The sequence below is a fragment of the Podarcis vaucheri genome (genome assembly GCF_965113315.1).
Source record: "Podarcis vaucheri genome assembly, chromosome: 6".
Taxonomy (NCBI): domain Eukaryota; kingdom Metazoa; phylum Chordata; class Lepidosauria; order Squamata; family Lacertidae; genus Podarcis; species Podarcis vaucheri.
The window spans coordinates 34,643,138-34,664,205 of record NC_138764.1 but is presented as its reverse complement, the minus strand read 5'-3'; the positions used below and the strand labels follow the sequence as shown (position 1 = coordinate 34,664,205).

General features: G+C 40.7%; 1 protein-coding gene across 5 annotated transcripts in view; it reads left to right on the top strand.

Annotated features, from left to right (window-relative positions):
• Nucleotides 1-18,455, top strand: part of PKN2 (protein kinase N2) — a 55,523-nt gene extending 37,068 nt beyond the window's left edge. For 3 of the 5 annotated variants that reach the window (XM_082227797.1, XM_082227798.1, XM_082227801.1), the window contains 15 exons: nt 144-253; nt 3,366-3,509; nt 3,607-3,682; nt 3,996-4,167; nt 4,363-4,492; nt 5,805-5,962; nt 6,053-6,128; nt 6,369-6,460; nt 7,957-8,133; nt 9,071-9,133; nt 9,418-9,494; nt 14,039-14,181; nt 14,395-14,502; nt 15,793-15,873; nt 15,954-18,455. In XM_082227797.1, the coding sequence (XP_082083923.1) occupies nt 144-253; nt 3,366-3,509; nt 3,607-3,682; nt 3,996-4,167; nt 4,363-4,492; nt 5,805-5,962; nt 6,053-6,128; nt 6,369-6,460; nt 7,957-8,133; nt 9,071-9,133; nt 9,418-9,494; nt 14,039-14,181; nt 14,395-14,502; nt 15,793-15,873; nt 15,954-16,157 (1,811 nt within the window). In that variant the 3' untranslated portion in view covers nt 16,158-18,455. The remainder of the gene's footprint in view (nt 1-143; nt 254-3,365; nt 3,510-3,606; nt 3,683-3,995; nt 4,168-4,362; nt 4,493-5,804; nt 5,963-6,052; nt 6,129-6,368; nt 6,461-7,956; nt 8,134-9,070; nt 9,134-9,417; nt 9,495-14,038; nt 14,182-14,394; nt 14,503-15,792; nt 15,874-15,953) is intronic. The other 2 variants (XM_082227799.1, XM_082227800.1) reach the window with 1 other exon arrangement.
• Nucleotides 18,456-21,068: the final 2,613 nt, after the last annotated feature.

Genomic DNA, 21,068 nt, shown 5'->3' with positions numbered 1-21,068 from the left:
GTAGCCATAGATTCTTGCAGCTCGTAATGTTTGTATTTGTTTTTCCATTCCAGACACATAACCAGTCCTTGCATGTTTTGCTTGTTTTACTTCTTGAAAATCCTCTTAAAGTTCTAAGCTGAGTTTGTGTAATTTTCTTACAGACGAAATCTGTGCTGTTTTGAAGTTGGACAATACGGTGGTTGATCAAACCAGCTGGAAGCCTATTTCCAATCAGTCATGGGATCAGAAATTTACACTGGAGCTAGACCGAGTAAGGACCTCTTTATTGTGTTAACAGTGATTACCAACTTGGTAATTTTATGTTTATTTGTCTGTATATATACACGGAGAGGTCCTAGCTGGGATCTGAAGTTTTGTTTGTTTTTTGCTGCCCTGCTCCTTCTGGTCCTTGAAAATCCACTTCCGAGTTCTGGGGTATTACTTGAAACAGGATGTTATGAGGCACTGAAATCTGCAGCAAGGGGACTGGAGGAGTCAGCAAAAATTTGAGAGGGCACTTGTATAAGCAGAAGTGCATCCCATCCTATAGGATTCTAAGTCTCTGTATTTTGTAATAAATCCCCCACTATTGGTGATGTATGGCTCTTATCTGTCAGTTTCTTGAGGATGAAGTTAAGAGCGAATGTAGACTTCAATGAGTGATAAACAATATTTCCTCCAGTTAAATAAATTATTTCAATAGACCTGAAAGTAGATACAGTCATACTTTGGGTTACAGATGCTTCAGGTTGCATTTTTTTCAGGTTACGGGCCTGCCGAAACCCGGAATTACCAGAACAGTTTACTTCTGGGTTTTGGGGGTTGCGCATGCGCAGAAGCGCTAAATTGTGCTTTGTGCAGAAGCACCGAATCGCAGCCCGCGAGTGCACAGATGTGCTGCTGCGGGTTGCGAATGCTGCGGGTTGCGAACGTGCATCGGATCACGTTTGCAACCCAAGCTTCCACTGTAGACTGGAAAACAACAAAGCTCTAAGTTCTAGCCAATAAAGTTTTATAACAAGTCAAACAGTTAAGTCAAACAGTTATTCTTAAAATAATAACAACAAAATTCTTCATTTGCTATTTTCACAGTCTGCCAGTTGCTTTAATGTGAGAGGGTGAAAGGAAACTGATAATGAATAAGATTTCTTCCAAAGTTAAATATATACCATATTCTTCCAGAATATTATTCTGAAAAATACAGCCCATTAATTATATAAAAAATTAAATCAATTGAACTGATTTTGAAGTTAATATCCCAACTAATTCTTTCTTCAGGAAGGACATTTAAGCTAAAATGTGCGGGGTTCAATTCTGGGCAACAGAAGTGTATTTTAAATTCCTTTGAAATCAGTGCAGTTTAAGCACTTGAACTGAAGGCTTGTTAATATTTTTTAACTTTCTGGAATGAATACGTGCCATGACGGTGGTCTTGAGTGTCGGGGGTTAAATTCACACATGCAAACTATTTGTTTCCTTAGGCAGAAACAATGCAAGTTAGTAAATGGAGATGGCTTGAAGCACTGTGATAACGGAAAATTGTTTCATTTAATAGGATCCAATGATAACAGGGGATTTTGTGGAGATTGGGAGAGCCCGTTTATATTTGTGAATTGAAACAGAAGAATTACCTGTGTCTGATTCTCCTTCGATGGTGGTGGTTGTTGTCAATAAACACTGACGGAAATGCCTAAAAATTTCTAAGTGGTGTACAGTTATTTAAAATAAAAGCCTAGATGTTCCCTTTCGCAAAAGGGAAAAGCATGGCTGATGGATGGGGCCATGTTGGTCTTTAGCATGCTCTTGGGGGGCAAAAGGTGCAGCCTCCAGTAGCCCAAAGCTTCCCTTGAGCTTAGTGGTCCCAGAGCAATTGACTTGTAGAGCCAAGTGCTCATTCTGGCAGGGAGAAGGGAATCTAGCTCCCTTCAGCTGTTCCTTCTCTGACTGATGGATGGGAACAGGCTCAACTCCCCCTCTGCATGCTGCTCTTCCTGGGAGGCAGGAGGTACAACCTCTCGGTGACCCTTGGTCCCCTGACCGACAGCAGAGGCCAGTGTTCTTCCCTTCAGCGCTGTCATCCAGGCTATATATTACAGAAGTTGCAGGAGTTTCCTTTTATCCGCACCTGTGACTGCCAGTAGTAAATCATTCCCTTTCAGCTTACCTAGTGCCACACTGAATTAAGCTACCTGTAGTGTTTGTTCTGCGTGTATGGGTATTGTTTCAAGTGGTTATGCAAGGCAAGAATTTCGCCTTGTAAAAATATATATTTTCACGGCTCATCTTTCATAACATGGACTGCATTAGAATAAATGTTGTTGACTCTGTATGCGGGTGTTTTGATAGTAGCCATTTTAAATTGGAACACACTTTACAAAGGGCCTTGTAAAACCCTAGGTTCACCCTGAGCACTGTTGCAGTTGGGGGGGGGGGCATGGTGCAGCGGTGGTAGAACACAGATTCGGTTTCCAGTATCTTGAGGAGGGGCTCGGATCCATCCCTGCCTGAAACCCTATAGGTCCACGGCCAGTCAAGTGTAGAGAAAACTGATTTGGACAGATTAATGGTCTGACAGAGGGGTCAGCAACAGAGGGGTTACTAAGGCCCATGGGCTGCTTGTTTAACCGACCCATGGACCGCTGCCACCCGCTCGGCCGGCTCCCGTGCGCTGTGCTAAACTGGCGCAGAGCACAGCGGGTACCGCCTTCCGCGATGCTGGCCAGCTTCCCATTGGCTGCAGGAAGCCCCTGCAGCCAATGGGAAGCTGCGCACACCTCTGCGCCAGAAGGAGCGCCTGAAATAGTGTGTGCGTGCGCACACACGCCCCGGCCCACCGTGGCGTCTGCGGAACCATGAATCGGCCCAAGCCACAAAAAACTTTGCTGACCCCTGGTCTGACATGGTATAAGGTAGCTTTCTGTGTTCCTATGGAATGCTTCTGGTCACTTGTTAATGCCCATTCTTTTATAGGCATGTCTTCCTGGCCAGTTCATATGAAGTAAGTGAAACATGTATACAGGGTCAGCAGTGTGCTTCTCCTCCCATGCCAGAGTCACCAGCTTCCATAATGAGGTGGTGCTGGGGAGGGAATGTGTACACTATTCACTTGCATGGAATGTAGCACTTAATCTGGTTAGTGCAAGGATTTACACTTGTGCAGCGGAACTCCCCTTTTTCCTCCATGCCCCCACCCGCCCGCAATCTTTTCTGGTGTTTTGCCCAGTCCTCCAGAGCAGATTTGGGAAGGAAATGGAGAGGGTTACAGGGGAAGTTCCATTGCACAAGCATAACCACTTGCACTTATGGAGTGTCTGGGATACAATCTTTAGAATTGTAGCAGCTGCACAAATTAACATTGTCTCCTCCTCCTCAAATCTCTTCAGTCACGTGAATTAGAAATTTCTGTTTATTGGCGCGATTGGAGATCTCTCTGTGCGGTGAAGTTTCTGAGGTTAGAAGATTTCTTAGACAACCAGCGACATGGAATGTGTCTCTATCTTGAACCCCAGGGTACTCTATTTGCAGAGGTAAGTGCCAACGTTTTTTAAAGAAAATTATTAAAGGCTGTGAATGATTTCCAAGATTCATTATTTTACTATTTAACACATCTTGTCTGAATTGCAGGTTACATTTTTTAATCCAGTTATTGAAAGAAGACCAAAACTTCAAAGGCAAAAGAAAATTTTCTCCAAGCAGCAAGGTAACAGATTTCATCAAATTGGTGTTGTATCTTAATCTTAATACAGGTTTATATTCTCAAAAGTTAACTGAAAAGGATGCTGACGCTAAACGTCAGAATTTCATGTAAATATATTTGTTTAGAAATTGTAGATAGGGCTTTCAATAGTGAAATCTGTTTGTAAAAAAAAAAAGCGCAGGAAAATGTGGAATATGTGACATGTTCAGTTTATTCATCACAAATAATAAACTAATGAATATGAATTCTCTTTTAATTATAGCTTTTGGTGATAAGTAAAAAGATTACTTGTGCTCTCTGTTTTCTTTAACCACAGGCAAAACATTTCTCAGAGCTCCTCAAATGAATATTAATATTGCCACTTGGGGAAGGCTTGTGAGAAGAGCTATTCCTACAGTAAATCATACCGGCACCTTCAGCCCTCAAGCTGTGCCTGCCGCAGTTGCAGGAGGTGATGCGCACATTCCTGAATTAAGATCACCAACTAGGTAAGTGGCTGAGATGCTTAAGCAGGCTTATATGACAAAACTCCTGTGATGTAGAAGGAAACACAAGCTTATTTACTCCTCTTGAGTTTCCTTCTTCCAGTTTTAAAAAGAGAAAAGTATCAATTAGCATGAAGTTATTTTTTAAATTTTCCTAAATTGTTGCCATGCTCACCAAGTGAATTGCTTTCTTTTAAGTGACTCCCCTGTAGCCAAACTGGTGTTTGAACTTGAACCCGAACCCCCACATACTCCTCCACGTGCGTCTTCTCTTGGAGAAATTAGCGAACCTTCGCCTGAGCCAAAGGCTCCACCTACACCCACTCAGGCAAGACTTCTAATATAGATTTAAAACAATAGCACAAATTGTTCTGTCTAGGTTTGTGAGAAATGTGACCTACAAATAGCACAGGTTGTATTCTTGATTTGTTGTTGTTTTATTGACGTCTTTACTTTTTAATAATTGGTTGCTATGCAAAGCGTTCTGCAGCTGATCTTTCTGTGTGCAACTTTCTCAACTGAGTTGCATAATAGCTTAAAGCGTTCTTATAATCGGGTCATAACCTCTCCTTTTAAATAACTGCTGAACTGCAAAAACTCGTTTGTACCATACTAGCATTTGAGGTAGTAGATACTTGACCAAAGAAGTATTTGAAGTTAGAACTTAACCAGAGAACTGTCAACAAGCATTTAATGATCAACAAGTCTCACAGGTTCTGAAAACCCTGCCAAACCAATAAACATTTGTTAAGACTTCTTAAAAGAAGCAGGGACGGACACTGACATGTTTCACTGAGAAGGCCTCACTCATTGTGTTTCTTCCCTCACTCTAAAGATGGCATTCTAAACAGGGTTCCCCTAAGTCCCTGGCACATTGCTTGGGATTGTTCAAATACAGAAAGAAGTAGTCTTATCTCCTAATAAAGAATCTTACAGTCCTTTTCAAGCACTTGAAGATCAATGTTGTGAGACTTTTGTGGGTGAGCGGAGAGTTTGCTTGGACCCTGGGTGAAAACCCGGAGGTTGAGTATCAAAAGGAAAATGAATGGATATTGATTTGTATATCATAGCAACTTTGTGTTATTGTAACATTTTATATGTAACTGTGTGTTTTTGTAATATTTTGTTTAAGTTGTTTGTTGTTGCTTCAGTTTTTTGTATACCGCTTAGACATACTTGTAACATACTTGTATACCGCTTAGACATACTTGTAACATACTAAACGGTATATAAATTAAACAATCAAAATGTGTTCTTAAACCAGGTTTAGAAATACCCAAATGCCAGGTTGCCTTTGGCTAGGAAGAATTGATTGCAGGTGTCCCAGTAATACATGGAAGAGGGTTTGTTTATTTTTCTTCAACTTCATTTATGTGGGAAACATGAATATGTGTAGGGTAGCTTGTATGACAGCATTCTTAAACCAGTTCTTAGACCAGGTTCCTCTGTGCTGTCTTTGCAAGTCCTATCACAAACAGTGCAAGAGGTTTAGCAAATAGATATAGTTTCTCGAGGGCTCTTTTAGAAGGCATTTGAATCAACCTTGAGATTCTGAATTCCACAATTCTAAATTTAAGACCTACTGCTGTAACATTACTCTTCTCCAATTTCTAGCAACTTTTGTTTTTTTAAATCTTCAGATTTTTTTTCTTCTACACATTTCACAGGATGCAGAAACATTTGATTTTGAGAATGACAGAAATAATTTTGTCCCCAAACTTCAGCCGGAAATTATTTGCGAGACTCAAAATTCAAATTCTGATTTAGAATATAATATACGAGAGCCCGAAGATAGAAGGTAAGTCCTCTTTTATGTTAACTTGATGTATAACTCTACCCAATACTGAGCAGAAATTGTCATTTACTTTTTAAATTTGCTGTATTTCAGAATACAACAGAGATTTCAATTCAGTTTGCAAGACTTCCGGTGTTGTGCTGTACTGGGTAGAGGACACTTTGGAAAGGTATGTTTGACAGCTAAAATTACAATATTGTCTCTTTCCACATCATGTTTTTCCCCTTCCTTCCTCTTAGCCCACTTCCCTTTGCAGCTGCCTGTTGCATTTCACTATGTGCTCAGTAATATGCTTGTTGATTTGTCACAGCTTTGAAGCAAGCTTTTTAAACGTATACACAACAGTTGCGAGTTTGGAACATAAAATGTAATGGAAAGCATGCAAATTGAGTATTATTTTGTGTTTCAGGTCCTGTTGGCTGAATATAAGAATACAAACGAAATGTTTGCCATTAAAGCCTTAAAGAAAGGAGACATTGTTGCTCGTGATGAAGTAGACAGGTCAGTGTGAAGGACAGGTGTCATTAAATCTGAATGTGCCCTAAACCCACAGACCAAGACTACTACTTTGAGTGGGGCCAAGGGCTTGTATTTTTAACGTTTTTTACATAATTTATTTCAGGTCTGCAGAAACTAATTTCATTTCATAAAAAAAGAAAGAAAATACTCGTTAAGAGTTTTTATAACAGGTCATGTTATGATCCTGCCATGTAACCCAAAAGCAGTTTTCCAATCTTCATGTCTTAGAAGATGGTGCCACTCTTCAGAACTCAAACTCAAAGCCCCATTGATGTATAAGACTAGTTGTGCAGCTCTTTAGATCTTAATCATGGGCTGCAGTAATTGCCAGATTTTCAAACCTGACCCGTAAACACACATACTTGCAAGCATCTCTGGTAGAACATAATTACAAGTAAATGTGCTTGGGTCAGTAAGAAATAGTACCCAGCCTATCCCTGGGTTTTATGTTTCTCAACCTTCTCTCTCTTTCTCTGTACATGAGGGTATGCCCATATTGTGTAGTTATAATAATAATAATAATAAATTTTATTTATATCCCGCCCTCCCCAGCCGAAGCCGGGCTCAGGGCGGCTAACAACAGTTGTTCGTCATTCATTGTTAAGCTGCTGTGCTTTTTTTTTTTTTAAAAAAAATATCACATTAGTATCATATCCCTTGCAAGAACTCAGCACTGTTGTCATTTACCACATACAGGGGTACCTCAGGTTACATATGCTTCAGGTTACATACGCTTCAGGTTACAGACTCCACTAACCCAGAAATAGTGCTTCAGGTTAAGAACTTTGCTTCAGGATGAGAACAGAAATCGTGCTCTGGCGGCGCAGCGGCAGTGGGAGGCCCCATTAGCTAAAGTGGTGCTTCAGGTTAAGAACGGTTTCAGGTTAAGAACGGACCTCTGGAACGAATTAAGTACTTAACCGGAGGTACCACTGTATTACCCAAAAAGTCCTGATGGCCTTCCATGCTCTTGCTACTTGTGGGTCACTGTACAAATTTACAAATTTAATTTGTTTCGGGGGGGGGGGTGCGCCTCCCGAAAAATTCGTAACCAGAGGCACCGTTTCTGCCCTCACACGCGGTGCGATAGAGCACTTCTGCGCATGTGCGAGCAGCGAAACCCAGAAGAATACACTTCCAGGTTTGTTGCTTTCACAACCCGAAGATTACGTAACCTGAGGGTCCACTGTATTAATTGCAGTAAGCTCAGCACTTCTGCTGGAAGCCTGCGGTTACAGTGGCCTCATTGCAGTTAGGCTTTCGCCTTGCGGGTTAGAGCATGGTGCTGATAATGACAAGGACTTGGGTTTGATCCCCATTTGGGTGCGTATTCCTTCATGGCAGGGGGGTTAGACTAGATGACCCATAGGGCCCCTTCTAACTCTTAGGATTTTGTGCATGTATCCCTTCTTGGAGCCGTCACCCATGTAATGAAAATAAATAGTTGATCCAACCTCATAAAACATTTCTGCTTTCAGCCTCATGTGTGAAAAGCGAATTTTTGAAACTGTGAACAGCGTAAGGCATCCCTTTCTGGTGAACCTCTTCGCTTGTTTCCAAACCAACGATCACGTGTGCTTTGTAATGGAGTACGCAGCTGGAGGAGACCTCATGATGCATATACACACGGATGTCTTTTCCGAACCAAGAGCAGTGTAAGTAACAAAAGGGATATTTTCAGGCTGTGGCGTAAGTAAGTTGGGTTTGGTGCTTGCCGTGTGAGATAATACTCTGCAGGGCCAATATGACATAGTAACACTTCTTCCCCTGCTAAATGGTTGGGAGCTACCTCATGTTTCAGAACTTCGTTTAAAGGAAACCCTAGTTAATCTTAACTGTGGTTAATCTCATGCACCCTAACTGCAAGGGAGAGGAAATTTTGCTGCTGAGAAGATGTGTCTGCATATAGCCACACCAGCTTATAAATGTTGTATCATACGTCCCTTAGGTACATGGCATGTAGCTCCTGCACCCAGTTGACTTATGCTAGTTAAATCTGTGTAGAGCTAATTGAAGCCAGCAGAGCAATCCTGATGGATTTAGGCAATTCCTGTCTGACTGCAGGGGGCATAACTACAACAGGACTTTCAGTTGACAGGCAGTATCCTAACACGCACACCTACTTCATCAAGGGAGCTGTTCTAATTGTATCAGCAGATGGTGCTTTCGCTCACTGATACCTGCCAGGTAGAGATTCATGACATAGATGCCGGTATTATACTTTTTGAGGAGTACAGGCAAAAAGCTTTATAGCGGGTCAGACTGTCCTGTTTAACCCAATATGGTCCACTGGGTCCCAGGCCTTTCCCACTGCCTGCTGTCTACCTGTTCCTTGTGAACTGGAAAACCACAGATTGAACCTGTGACCTGCTGCATGGAAGTGTGTCCTCTGCTACTGAGGTGTGGTGCTCTTTTTAATTAAAAACTTAGAAACCCATATTCAAAATAAAGTAGCCTGAAAAGACTCCTCTGGTGGTACTGAACGTTGCTCTGAAGGTTTTCTGGTCACATGTTTTTCAAAAGTTATCCTTTGTAGGAGTATAAAAATGCAACATGTCAGTTCTCGCCTCTTTTATATTTCTTTACAAACAGGTTTTATGCTGCATGTGTGGTTCTCGGACTGCAATATTTACATGAGCACAAGATAGTTTATCGGTAAGTTTGCATAAGATTTAGATTTTTTTGTTTCATTTCACATTCTTACACGTTTGCCTTATATACCATGTTTGCTCGGATACATTAACAATGTTACCTCCTCTTTGCCATGTGGCGAAGAGGAGGACAGTTGCATTGGGTGTTTACACAAACCTGCATGCCACTTCCAAACACCTTAAATTCAGAAAGGATAACAATTTTGAGTATTTGCAGCTAATACTTTCCTCGTATAGTTTGTCTCCCTTCGGGGTCAGAATGAGTTGTTTTTAATTTCTTCTCTGCAGAGATTTAAAGCTAGACAACTTGTTGCTGGATACAGAAGGTTTTGTGAAAATAGCGGACTTTGGCCTCTGCAAAGAGGGTAAGCTTTTTCAACAGTATTTCTCAGTGGCTTATAATAGCAGTCGGGAATTTGCAACCCACTTTTATCAATTACTGCCTCAGATTAAAAGTGGTAGTCCCTCTACTTCCCCTTTCCACCTCTCCCCTCCCTTCCCCCACCCTGTCTCATTCTGAGTGCTGCACAGATTGTGGATTAGAGACATCTTTGCTCTCTTCCATATGGTGTTGGGGGAGGCATTGTTAATGAACATGTGAATTTTTTCCTCTTTTAATCAATTAAACAAATCACAGATTTAGAGTAGCTCTTTGCCATGGCCTCTGGGCAGTCCCCGAAAAAAGAGTTCTGTGCTGAGCAACATTTGGAACCTTCTGGTAAAAACTCCAAAATGTGGGTTTTCGCCAGTAAGGGTGCAGTCCTACGCACACTAACCTCAGAGTAAGTCCCATTAAACACAGTGGAACTTATATGTCAGTAGGCATGTATAGGATTGCATGGTAAAAAGCCTATTGTAATTTCAAAAGAATTTATTGCAAAAGAAATGAAAGATGACATGTCTTTCAAAACACAGTTTTAAAAACTAACACTTTTTTGTGGCATCAGTTTTCATTGGCTAAAGTTACTCTCATAAACAACTTTCCAGCTAGATCAATAAAACGTTCTGTCCAAAGCATTTAGAACAGCTGTACTCAGTGGTTTGCTTTATGTTTTTATTGTATATTCCTTTTTCTTTATTTTTGGTGGATTTATTTTTTGAATATCACCTGCCCTTCACCCAAAGGCCCCAGCAAATCATCATTGGACCCTCAAAATGATCCAGAAAGTCTTATTGAGAAAAATAATACATTTTTGTCACAAAGCATAGGGTGGGCAAGGAGGGAAATCTGCTGTATACCAATTACATTATTTCCAACTGTTCTGTAAACTAAGACTACAGCACACTTACATGGGAGTAAGCTCTACTGAACTCCATGGGGCCCAACTTAGGGTCAGGCTGCAAAATGCATGGATAATTTGCTTCACAAAGGCTGACATGCTAGCTGCAATGCAATCTTTGCATTTTTAATGACAAGACACATGATCTTAAGAAGAGCTGTTAGCATTTCAAAATGCTTGCACTTGTTTGCTAAAGTTAGAAACTGCTGGTTTGTCCTAGGAACCCCATCAGAGAAAGTGGGGAAAACAGTATATAGCTCTGCTTTGTCGGATTCTGTTTTCTGCGCTTTCTTATTTATATCTGTTTATTTTTTGGTATTTGGTTGGGCTTCGTTCAAAAAACTTGAATTGGAAGTATTTCTGTGCAATAAAAGACAGGAAGGAAATATAATTTAGGCTGTGTGCCCACCCCCTTCCACTTTGTTGTTAGTCTGGATCCCTGCTTGCTCTGAGTAACAAAGATAAGATAGTATGTCCCATCACCAAAGAAGAGTTATTTGCTCAGCTTCCTTTGGGCTGTATCTAATGGTGTTCCTCCATGAACTGCTACTTCTATTGAGGAGCAGAGATGTGCTTATGAAAGGACTCCTTCCATGAGTGCACATGAAGGAATGAGTTAATGGAAGTTCCATTCTGAAATATACCCAGAGAAAAGCCGTTGGTTTCATGTAGTTTATTTCATTGTTCACACATAAAACAGTGAGTCATCGTGTGTGTCCAGCCTGCAGGCCCCTCCCAGACCCAGGCTAGATATCCTGTGGTCACACCTGATAGGCTAGTTCAAACTTCCCTTCTGGAGCCAGATTGCATGGCTCCAGCAGCCAATCACACGCTACGTTCTAAAACCCACCCTGCCTATTATTCTAGGATCCAAACTCCAGCCATAACAAATTCGCAAGTGAAAATATTGACTACAACCCTACATCTCCACATTTTCGAATTCACCACTCAAACCAGCTTAAGATCTGCCTGGACCTTTCATTTTATCAATTCATTCGAGTCAGGAAGAAACAATTGCCAGAGCAGCGAGGAGGAGTTGCCATAGTGTCCTGCTTTTATGGATTGGTAGGAGGAAAATAATGGCTTCTCAGGTGGTTTCATCTGCATAAGCAACATTTGGTTCTCAATTATACGTGGTATTCCACTATAGAAAGGAGCTGTAAAAGAATTGTTCCAGTTACCACATTTTTCGCTCTATAAGACGCACCAGACCACAAGACGCACCTAGTTTTTGGAGGAGGAAAAGAACAACAAAAATATTCTGAATCTCAGAATCCAGAACAGCAAGAGGGATCGCTGTGCAGTGAAAGCAGCAATCCCTCTTGCTGTTCTGGCTTCTAGGATAGCTGCGCAGCCTGCATTCGTTCCTTAAGACGCACACACATTTCCCCTTACTTTTTAGGAGGGAAAAAGTGAGTCTTATAGAGCAAAAAATACGGTATATCTCAAGTTGACAGCATGAAGAGTCTGTTTGTCCACGCTGCCAACATGTAAATGATTTTCCTTATACTGGTTTTCCCATGGCTGCAAACCATGTAAAGAGTTCAGGGCTATTTTATCATCTCATTCCTGCCGGTATATCAAGAATTTTGCTTAAGCTGCCTTTTAAGTGAGATAACCCAGGGGTTGCCCCACCCCTGTAGTCATCCAATCCTGAGCCAGGGGAAACGGAGTTTGTTTCTGGAAGTCCTTGAGATTTGCAAAGTCTCCAAGATTTGCAAAGGGCCAAACAGTCCTTTAGAGCTGCAAGCCCACAAATTACTCAGTAGCATATAACCAAGTAGCCAGGTACCAGATTCAAAGCCAAGCTTACATCAGGAAGCCACACAAGGAATAAGTGCTATACTTTATTAGGGAGTTTATAAGCAGAGAATAAGAACCCTTTACCACTAAAACACAGTTAAGAAAGGCTAACCGTGTGAAGACACTTCAGGGAATTTGAACACAGAACAAAATAACCATTCGAGTCATTGACCCCACGAGCAAGTTTCATCTAGGAACACATTATTGTTGCCATACATGACCCTCAAATCCCATTAGACCCAGGTCAAAGACTAGTTTTTTATACTAAAAGGGCTAGACAGGTAGGGTCTCACTGAGCCAATCATGGCTTGGGGACATATTTCCAAGAAATAGATGGTGGATACCCAGTAGATTTCTGCAGTCTTTGTGACCTTGACACAGTCTTACATCAGACACAGGTGCAGTGTTTGAAACTCCCACTGTTCTAGGCGCATTTTGCGACAGAAAATTTCATTAGGGCGAGCAGTTTCTAAGCTTCTGGGCGCAGTAAGATTTCAGATTAAAGCTGCAGTGGAAGGAAAGGAGGACCTTTTTCTGCCTCCCCACTTCCAGCCACTCTCTGAAGGCTGGAGAAGAGACCCTCTAAGAATATTAGGGAGGTGGGCAAGGGAAGGACTAGACCGTGTGAAAAATGAACATAAGATTTTAGCTGCAGTTCATTCATTTTCAGCTTTGTATTTTTTTTATAAAACAGGCCTAGACATTCTGTTGTTGTGCCCATAAGGTGCCATTTAGCTCCTAGCTTTCATATCTGAGTTTCTAACACTGCACAGGTGGCAAGATGGAGCAATTAAATGGGACTTTTGCTGTAGGAAAACTGCATCAAGAATCCTTATTTATTTAAAGGCAAATGCAGGTTCTTCACACTTGATAGTGCGTATGCTTCGAGTGCTAGTACCATTGTACAAAATGTAACGTGTACTGCTGCTGAGAGAGAGAGAGAGAGAGAGAGAGAGAGAGAGAGTGTTTTACAAATAATTATAGAGCCAAGGTTTGTTTCTTACCACTTGGAAATTCAAATTTGTCCTACCTACACACAACATAGTTTCACCAATGGAAAATGCAAGGGGTGGGGAAATTATGCATGCCCTTTGTTAATAAGGAAGTATTTTGACAGTACACAATCAAGAAGTTCTTGAATGCCTGCTTGCTCTTGCCCTTTTGTAAAATTTGGCACAGAATTCACATCACACCCTTCTTAAATGAGTTGTTGCCACTGGCAAAAATTATGTCTAGTGTATGTAAATGACATTAAACTGTTGGCTTTTTTTAAAGGGTTTTTGAATACATACCTTGGCTTCACTGTGCTTAAGGAGGAAATCTTTAAAAGAAAAGTCATATTTCATAGTTTGCTTATTTTAGAGGCAAAACGAAATGCCTAGCATTTTATAGTGTTAGATAAGAAAATAAACATTTTCTGTAAATGCTTTAGAGTGCAAACTTATACAAATCTACTCGGAAGTAGGCCTTATGTTCTCTAGGACTTAATCTCAGATAAGTGAGCCTAGGATTCCAGTCTTAATGAATCTGTATCTTCTCTGTCATTCTGCAAGACCGTTGTTGTTGTTGTTTTTTAAACCACTACAATGTTACCAGTTGTAAATAATTGGCTGAACATTTGGAGTTCAAAACCATCAACTCTATTTTGCAATAAAAAGTATCCTTATTTAGCTTTCAGAATTTGGATGGAGTTGGCAGAACAGGCAAAAATATGCAATGTTGTTCATGTCATACACGGTTTTTGTTGTGTAAGAATCCCATGAGTTTAAAACTGGAAAGGTGAAAGGCTCCTAGAACAAAAAACTAAACATGTGTAATTGTTGCAGGAATGGGTTTTGGTGACAGGACAAGTACATTCTGTGGCACTCCAGAATTTCTTGCTCCAGAAGTGTTGACAGAAACTTCCTATACAAGAGCTGTAGACTGGTGGGGTCTTGGTGTGCTCATCTATGAAATGCTGGTTGGTGAGGTAAGCTTCACAAAATGTAAAACTGTTTCTTTTATTCATCTGCAAAGAGCAAATAAATTTGAAAAGAGCTGTTGGGTGTAGGTTTCTGTTGAATTCCCTCACTCTTTTCACTTCTCATTTGCTTAAATTTGAGTATATTTATTAAGAGAATATATCAATGAAAATTCAGTTTCTGGAAATTATTCTTATCGCTATTTCTCCCCCACCCTCTAGTCTCCCTTCCCAGGAGATGATGAAGAAGAGGTTTTTGACAGTATTGTAAATGATGAAGTAAGATATCCTCGGTTCCTTTCTACAGAAGCCATCTCAATAATGAGAAGGGTAAGGTGGTACTTTTTGTGTGCTTGTTTCATTCCTTCTTAATTTGTTTAGCCACGTGTGTAAGGGAAAGCAAAGTGTTTTAAGGTCCACGTTTTTATTTGCTATGTACGTTTCTCAAGTTCACTTTATGTCAAAGGCAAGTGTGGCTTGCTGATACTAGTAATATCCTAGCCTCCCCAGATGTATGCCCCATGTCTGTTGGGTAGAAATACTGTGGGTATGACCTTTACTTCCATGGGTGACTAACTGTGGTCCTTCCAAGTTTCTCTGCTTGCAGCTCCCATCCACCTGCCCGCCAGCAGGGCTAGTGGTCAGGGATGATGGGTTTTGTAGTCCAGCAACATCTATCTTGAAGGGTCACCAGTGAGCCACCCCCGATTTACTCACTGGTAGGATTGGTACTACTTGTGAGTCAGGAGGACTTTGGTGTTTTTTTACTGGAGCACCTGAGAAAGCAACCACAGCTGTATAAAAAGTTAACACACCGGCTTATGATATCCCTGGAGATAAGCAAAGCAGCAGCGAGGATTCTTTCCATTTTGTAGCAGCAGAGAGTGGTAGTTGGGACTCAGTAGAGACCCTACATTCTAGATCATGGAAGCCCTAGAACTTTTCTTTTCTCTCCTTTTCTCTCCTTTCTTTTCTCTCCTTTGACAAAAAAACAATTGGAGACTCTTTCTGTGTATTGGGTCTTCTGTCTGTGGGAACGGGGATTGATTGCATGGGATATGATGTCATTAGTGTGCTGCTGTGAGTGGTTGGATTACTAGCCATCTCTTGTAAGGGAAACTGAAAATAGTGCGTGGTTTCATGCCTTGTCTTTTTAAAGACAGCAAGTTGGGGTTTTTCTTGGGTTTGCCATTGTACTTTTTTTTGTTTTATTCAGATTATTTTTGTTATTTAATTTGTTTTTCTGTAAACTGCCTTGGGACTCTTTTATGCTGTTAATAACAGGCGGAAACCAATTATGTCATTCTGTCATGACACTGATGTCAGTAGTTTTGCTTGAAATACAACTTGGTCAGAACCACCATTTGGGCCTCGGCAAACCAACAAGAATTTTAAATTTATGAAGTAATAAAAACAAAGGCAATCATTTTGCTTTCTTTTCTAAAGTTCCCAGTGCTACTTGCTGTACTAACTGGGGAACCTGATGTGCTTTTTTTTAAAAAAAATAACTTCATATTTATATCGTGCTTTTTTCAAAGAACTCACATGGCTCAGGAAATTGTTAACAGGAACGCTTTGCTCCAGCAGGCTACTGACAAAAAGTTCTTGATATCGTTTCAGCTTCTGAGGAGAAACCCAGAGCGGCGTCTCGGCGCTGGTGAGAAAGATGCTGAAGATGTCAAGAGGCATCACTTTTTCCGGGTGAGTGCGAAGTGAAACGCCTGGGTGCAATTTGGGAGCAGCCAGAAGCAGGGACTTAACTCGGTGTTTTCATTTTGCAGTTGATCGATTGGAACGCGTTGCTTGCCAAGAAAATGAAGCCTCCTTTTGTCCCCATCATACGAGGAAGAGAAGACGTCAGCAATTTTGATGACGAATTTACCTCAGAAGCACCTATTCTCACTCCACCCCGGGAGCCTAGGATACTTTCAGAAGACCAGCAGGAAATGTTCAGAGACTTTGACTACATTGCTGATTGGTGTTAATTCTTTTGAGACACTGTGAAATCCTAGCAGACTGGCTCATCAGAACAGCGTTCGCCCCACTCCTTCCCTCCTTTTGAGAATACCAGCTGTTGGATTGTTCTCTGTGCTGCCTGTAGCTTCCGACTTTTTTGAATCACATGAAGATTTTGGAAAAAGGACCGTTTTTATTACACGTGAGGTGTGACCTCGTTTTTGTATATCTTTTTTTTTTTAAAGAAAAAAAATATTGAGCACTGGAAAGCGATTCTGTGCAGCTCTTTAAGCTTGACCTGGCAGGTATAGGCTGTGTTCCACTCTCACTTGGGCACACTTGTACTGTATCTTTACTGTTCTGCAGCAGAAAACATTGCAAAAAAGACCTGCCTTAAGCAGGATTAGCAACCAGATACTGAGCTAGACTGATAACCATCTACTCAGCGATTAGAGGGAAGAAGGAAGGCAAAATGTCTGTCCTTAAAAAAAAAAAAAAGATACAGTAATCTCCAAAAAACATAGACCTGATGACTGTTAAGCACACTGTTGTCTTCATTTTTTTAGGGGGGGAATGAAGATTAAGAACTGATGCCTTGTTTTGTAAACTTTCTATGGTATTTATTAGGGGGGGAAATGTTTAAAAGCCTTACCTATAGGAGAACAGTATAAGTGCTTCCATTCTTAAAAAGAGAAGATCGGTCCTAAGAAGTTTACCAAAGCATTTGCCAAACAATTTTTGCCTTTCAACTTCTATAACCAGCAGATATGAAGAATGTAATGAGTAAGAATGTCTCTCCAGTCTTAAATCAGGAACATTTCTAATGTGTGCATTCCCCCAGATGCAATCACTGTTTTGTACTCTTGGAAGTCATGTCTTTTCCACACTAACTCCATTGATACGTTATTTTAGCTAATCTGTGTGTCTAGCTATCTCGTTCATCTTACATTTGCTGATTTGGTGTTGCCATATCATCTTTAAAGAATGAGGATCTTCAGTGTATACATGCCATGTTCATGTATATTTGGAAGTTATAGTATATTTTTGTTTCAATCATATAAATTAACTTTACCACTTCCTTTAGCATTATCCAGTGGCTAGGTGAATGTATTGTTAAATTCAGATTTAATGGGGGGGGGGAGGAAACATGCTTGTATACATTTCAAGGCCACTGAATTCCAGACTCTTCATTGGCAATTATTGAGAATAAGGGTTAAAGCAATATGTTTTGAGAGAATGTATAAATATTTTTGATAAGACTTGTATATTTTAAGCCTCTTAACACTATGCTGTACCTTGAAAAGTTAAAATGTCTTTGACCAGATACTGTGTGTGCTCCTTTCAGACTTACATAGTTTTCTAAAAAGTTGAGTCTGTTTGTGGAAAACAACGCTCTGCTTTCCCTAGCTTATTAAAATTGGTTTGTCATTAGGCTCATACTCAGCATGCCCAAGATCAAAAATGTGTTGTGTGATGTTTAAATCCACACAGACGTATTGCTCTGGAATCTGGTTTCATGAAAGATAAATGGCAACCACATAACCATGTGAAGACAGTGCTGCTCCCAGGTGTTGCCTTCATTGCCTGAACTTTGAAGCGTATGTAACGGGTTCATTAGAATAATGTACATGTAAGTGTGTCCACAAAGAACAATGGTAAAAGACTAAACAAAAAATCAAATCATGAAATGTCTAACCTGTAATTCTTTTTTAAAAAAAAACAAATAGCAAATTAGCATCTTGGGGAAAAATGCTATTTCCCTTCCATCTCAAATAGCTGTATCACAATTAAATACAAAACACTACACACCTGAGGTACAGTCGGCTATTCATTTATACTCCAAAATTAGAGCTACAGACAGCTGAGCCCAAAAGGGTGATTCAAATTTAAAGTCCTACAGAAATAACCCTTTTCTCTTTTTTTGTAAGTACATCTTGTACAGAAATGTTTTGTAATCTAAGTAAATCACTTTAAGAAATTTTAGAGGCAGGGTATTTTCACACAGTTAAGCTGAAAGAAAGCACTAATTTTATCTAGTTTTTTTAAATATTTAGGCAAATTAAGATTTTAAACTCTAGATTGTAAATATATTTTGCTATACTTGTATGTGGCTGCTGAAGCACTTTGTAAAGAAATTAGGTTATTTTAGAATGGTACACTATGCATTAAAATGAAATGTGCCTTTAACAATGTCATACTACAAACTGTCTTGCAGTTAACTATCAAATTAAAGTTTAAATAGTGAAATTTGTATATGAAAACATGATTTACTGATTTGAATCCTATAATCTTGCTTTTTGGTCTTTAGATAAAAATTGTGTTTAGAACTTGGTTTGATTTACCCTTTTCTTTCAGGGGTGCATAAAAAGTCTCATTTTCTGTTCCTCTTGTCAGTAACCTTGTGGTACCATAGCGTCAAAACAACCCACACAACTGCATATATAATCATGTAAAGGTTGTACAGTGGTACCTCGGGTTAAGAACTTAATTCGTTCTGGAGGTCCGTTCTTAACCTGAAGCACCAGCTAATGGGGCCACTGCCGCTGCTACACGATTTCTGTTCTCATGCTGAAGCAAAGTTCTTAACCCGAGGTACTATTTCTGGCCTGTAACCTGAGGTGTATGTAACCCAAGGTTACCACTGTACTGGTAGTTAGAGGGTGTGTTTTTTTTTTTTTTTTTGCTTTAAATGTTGACCTGGTTTTTTACACACACTTTTAAGTGAGAAATGGGGGGGGGAGGCAATAGGCTATCTGAATTATGGTTCCTTAAAAGGATTTCATTCAAGCATTGGAGCTCAAATTCAGTTGTTCAATCCAGTTTTACTTGCCTACGAAGGTTAATGCAGAAGCTGAAGTAATCTAAGCATCCCAAAGTTCTAACAGAAGCCCACTCTTGATAGCGTAGTACGACAGACCCACACTGCCCAGTTTGTCTGCATGGTTCTTTAAAAAACATGGCATGTATTCATGGACTGCTGCAAGGCAACCCCTTTAAATACGTTGCAGCTATTATGCACCAATGTGCCCCAATCCCAAAATCTCCCTTATCCCTCAACGTGAAAAGCAAGGGGCTCTACAGGAGTTCTTATGGACTTCCAACTGATCAGTCATGTCCAAGACAGAGAGACTGCTATTCATGGTGATAGGAAGAGGAGTAACAACTTTTTCTGTATCTGTAAGAATCGACAGTCAGTTCAAAGTACAGCACCTTAGAGCCTACAAGCAGGCATAGGCAAACTCGGCCCTCCAGATGTTTTGGGACTACAACTCCCATCATCCATAGCTAACAGGACCAGTGGTCAGGGATGATGGGAGTTGTAGTTCCAAAACAGCTGGAGGGCCGAGTTTGCCTATGCCTGTTACAAGGCAAATACTATTCTAGTACTCAAGCAGGATGTAACTGATACAGTGGTACCCCGGGTTAAGTACTTAATTTGTTCCGGAGGTCTGTTCTTAACCTGAAACTGTTCTTAACCTGAAGCACCACTTTAGCTAATGGGACCTCCCACTGCTGCCGCACTGCCGGAGCAGGATTTCTGTTCTCATCCTGAAGCAAAGTTCTTAACCTGAGGTAATATTTATGGGTTAGCAAAGTCTGTAACCTGAAGCGTATGTAACTTGAGGTACCACTGTATTGTAGAAGGGCTTCCTGGAAGATTTCACCTATGAAAAACCCATGCTAGGCAAGAGGACTTAGGAATATCTTTCTTACAGATGTTGTGATGGAGCAGATTGTATTAACATTTCTCACGGAGCAGATATAATCTAAGACACTGGTTGTTGTGGATTGAATTTCCCTGCCCATTCCACAGCAGAGGCAGGGAAAGCTATGTGATGTCCCTAAGATGACAGTCAAGACTCCAGCCTTACCGCACTCAACATCAGAACCTGGTTCTAAGAATCCTGTTAAGGCTGCACACCAAGATTAAGATTTGAGATGTTTGTTTTGTTTTTTCAATGTACAGAGGCAAGGCTTGATGTTGAGCTGATCCAAGATCTACATAAACTTGTACTTATCATTGGCTCCTCCCCTCCCCTCATACTATTATGGCTTAAGAATGCTGCTGGAGCAGCGAGGGAACAAAAATAGCCCTGACCTAGCAGCCTGCAAAATCAGACTGATGGTTTCAAGGGACAAAAAGCCCCTATTTTTAATTTGCTTCAGTCTATGTTTAGGCCTGGAAAGGGCAGAACTGCTAAAAGTTCTGTTCCTCATCGCCTTGAGTGTTCGGTTCTGTACTTCACACAAACATTTACTCATAACCAGGTTAACTTGAAACTTTTAAGTAGACTTCACTGCTTACCTATTTACGAGCAGGGCTGGGGAACCTGTGGGCCTCCAGGTGTTGTACTACAATTTCCATAATCCCTGACTCTTGGCTGGAGCTGAGCCACAGCTGTGAGAATTTCCCCCACGTCACCCTGTAATTCATACAACTTAATCCTGCCACTTACACAGGGCTTATGTTCTGGGGAATCCACCACACCTAAAGCCAAAATAGTGTATAGTCAAAACCCATTGGGTTCAAGGGCAGGTGGGATTGCCAAAATAATGTTTCCCAGAACCCCACCCACTTTATGCCCCTTTAAATTTTTGCCCATAAATCTGAATGCACATGAGTCAAATGCCCACAAACTGTGGGCTTACTGTATGCAGTGCCAAGGCACACCCCTATTTAACATATTTTACCATGTTTCTCAGCTGATTACATTGTGCCCTACCTTGGTAATACTAATTGAAAAAAGGCTTGAATTAAGTCATTCCTTGGTTATGTTTTACATGCATTACAAGATCGATACCATTGCATCTACAGATGTCAGGATAGGAGTAGTAGCCTCGTGTGGCCAGACTGCCCTTTCTATATTCTGTAATAGTGCATTAGTAAGCCTGGAAATTTAGGCCACAGCAAAGGAAACAAGGAGGGTGAATCAATTTGG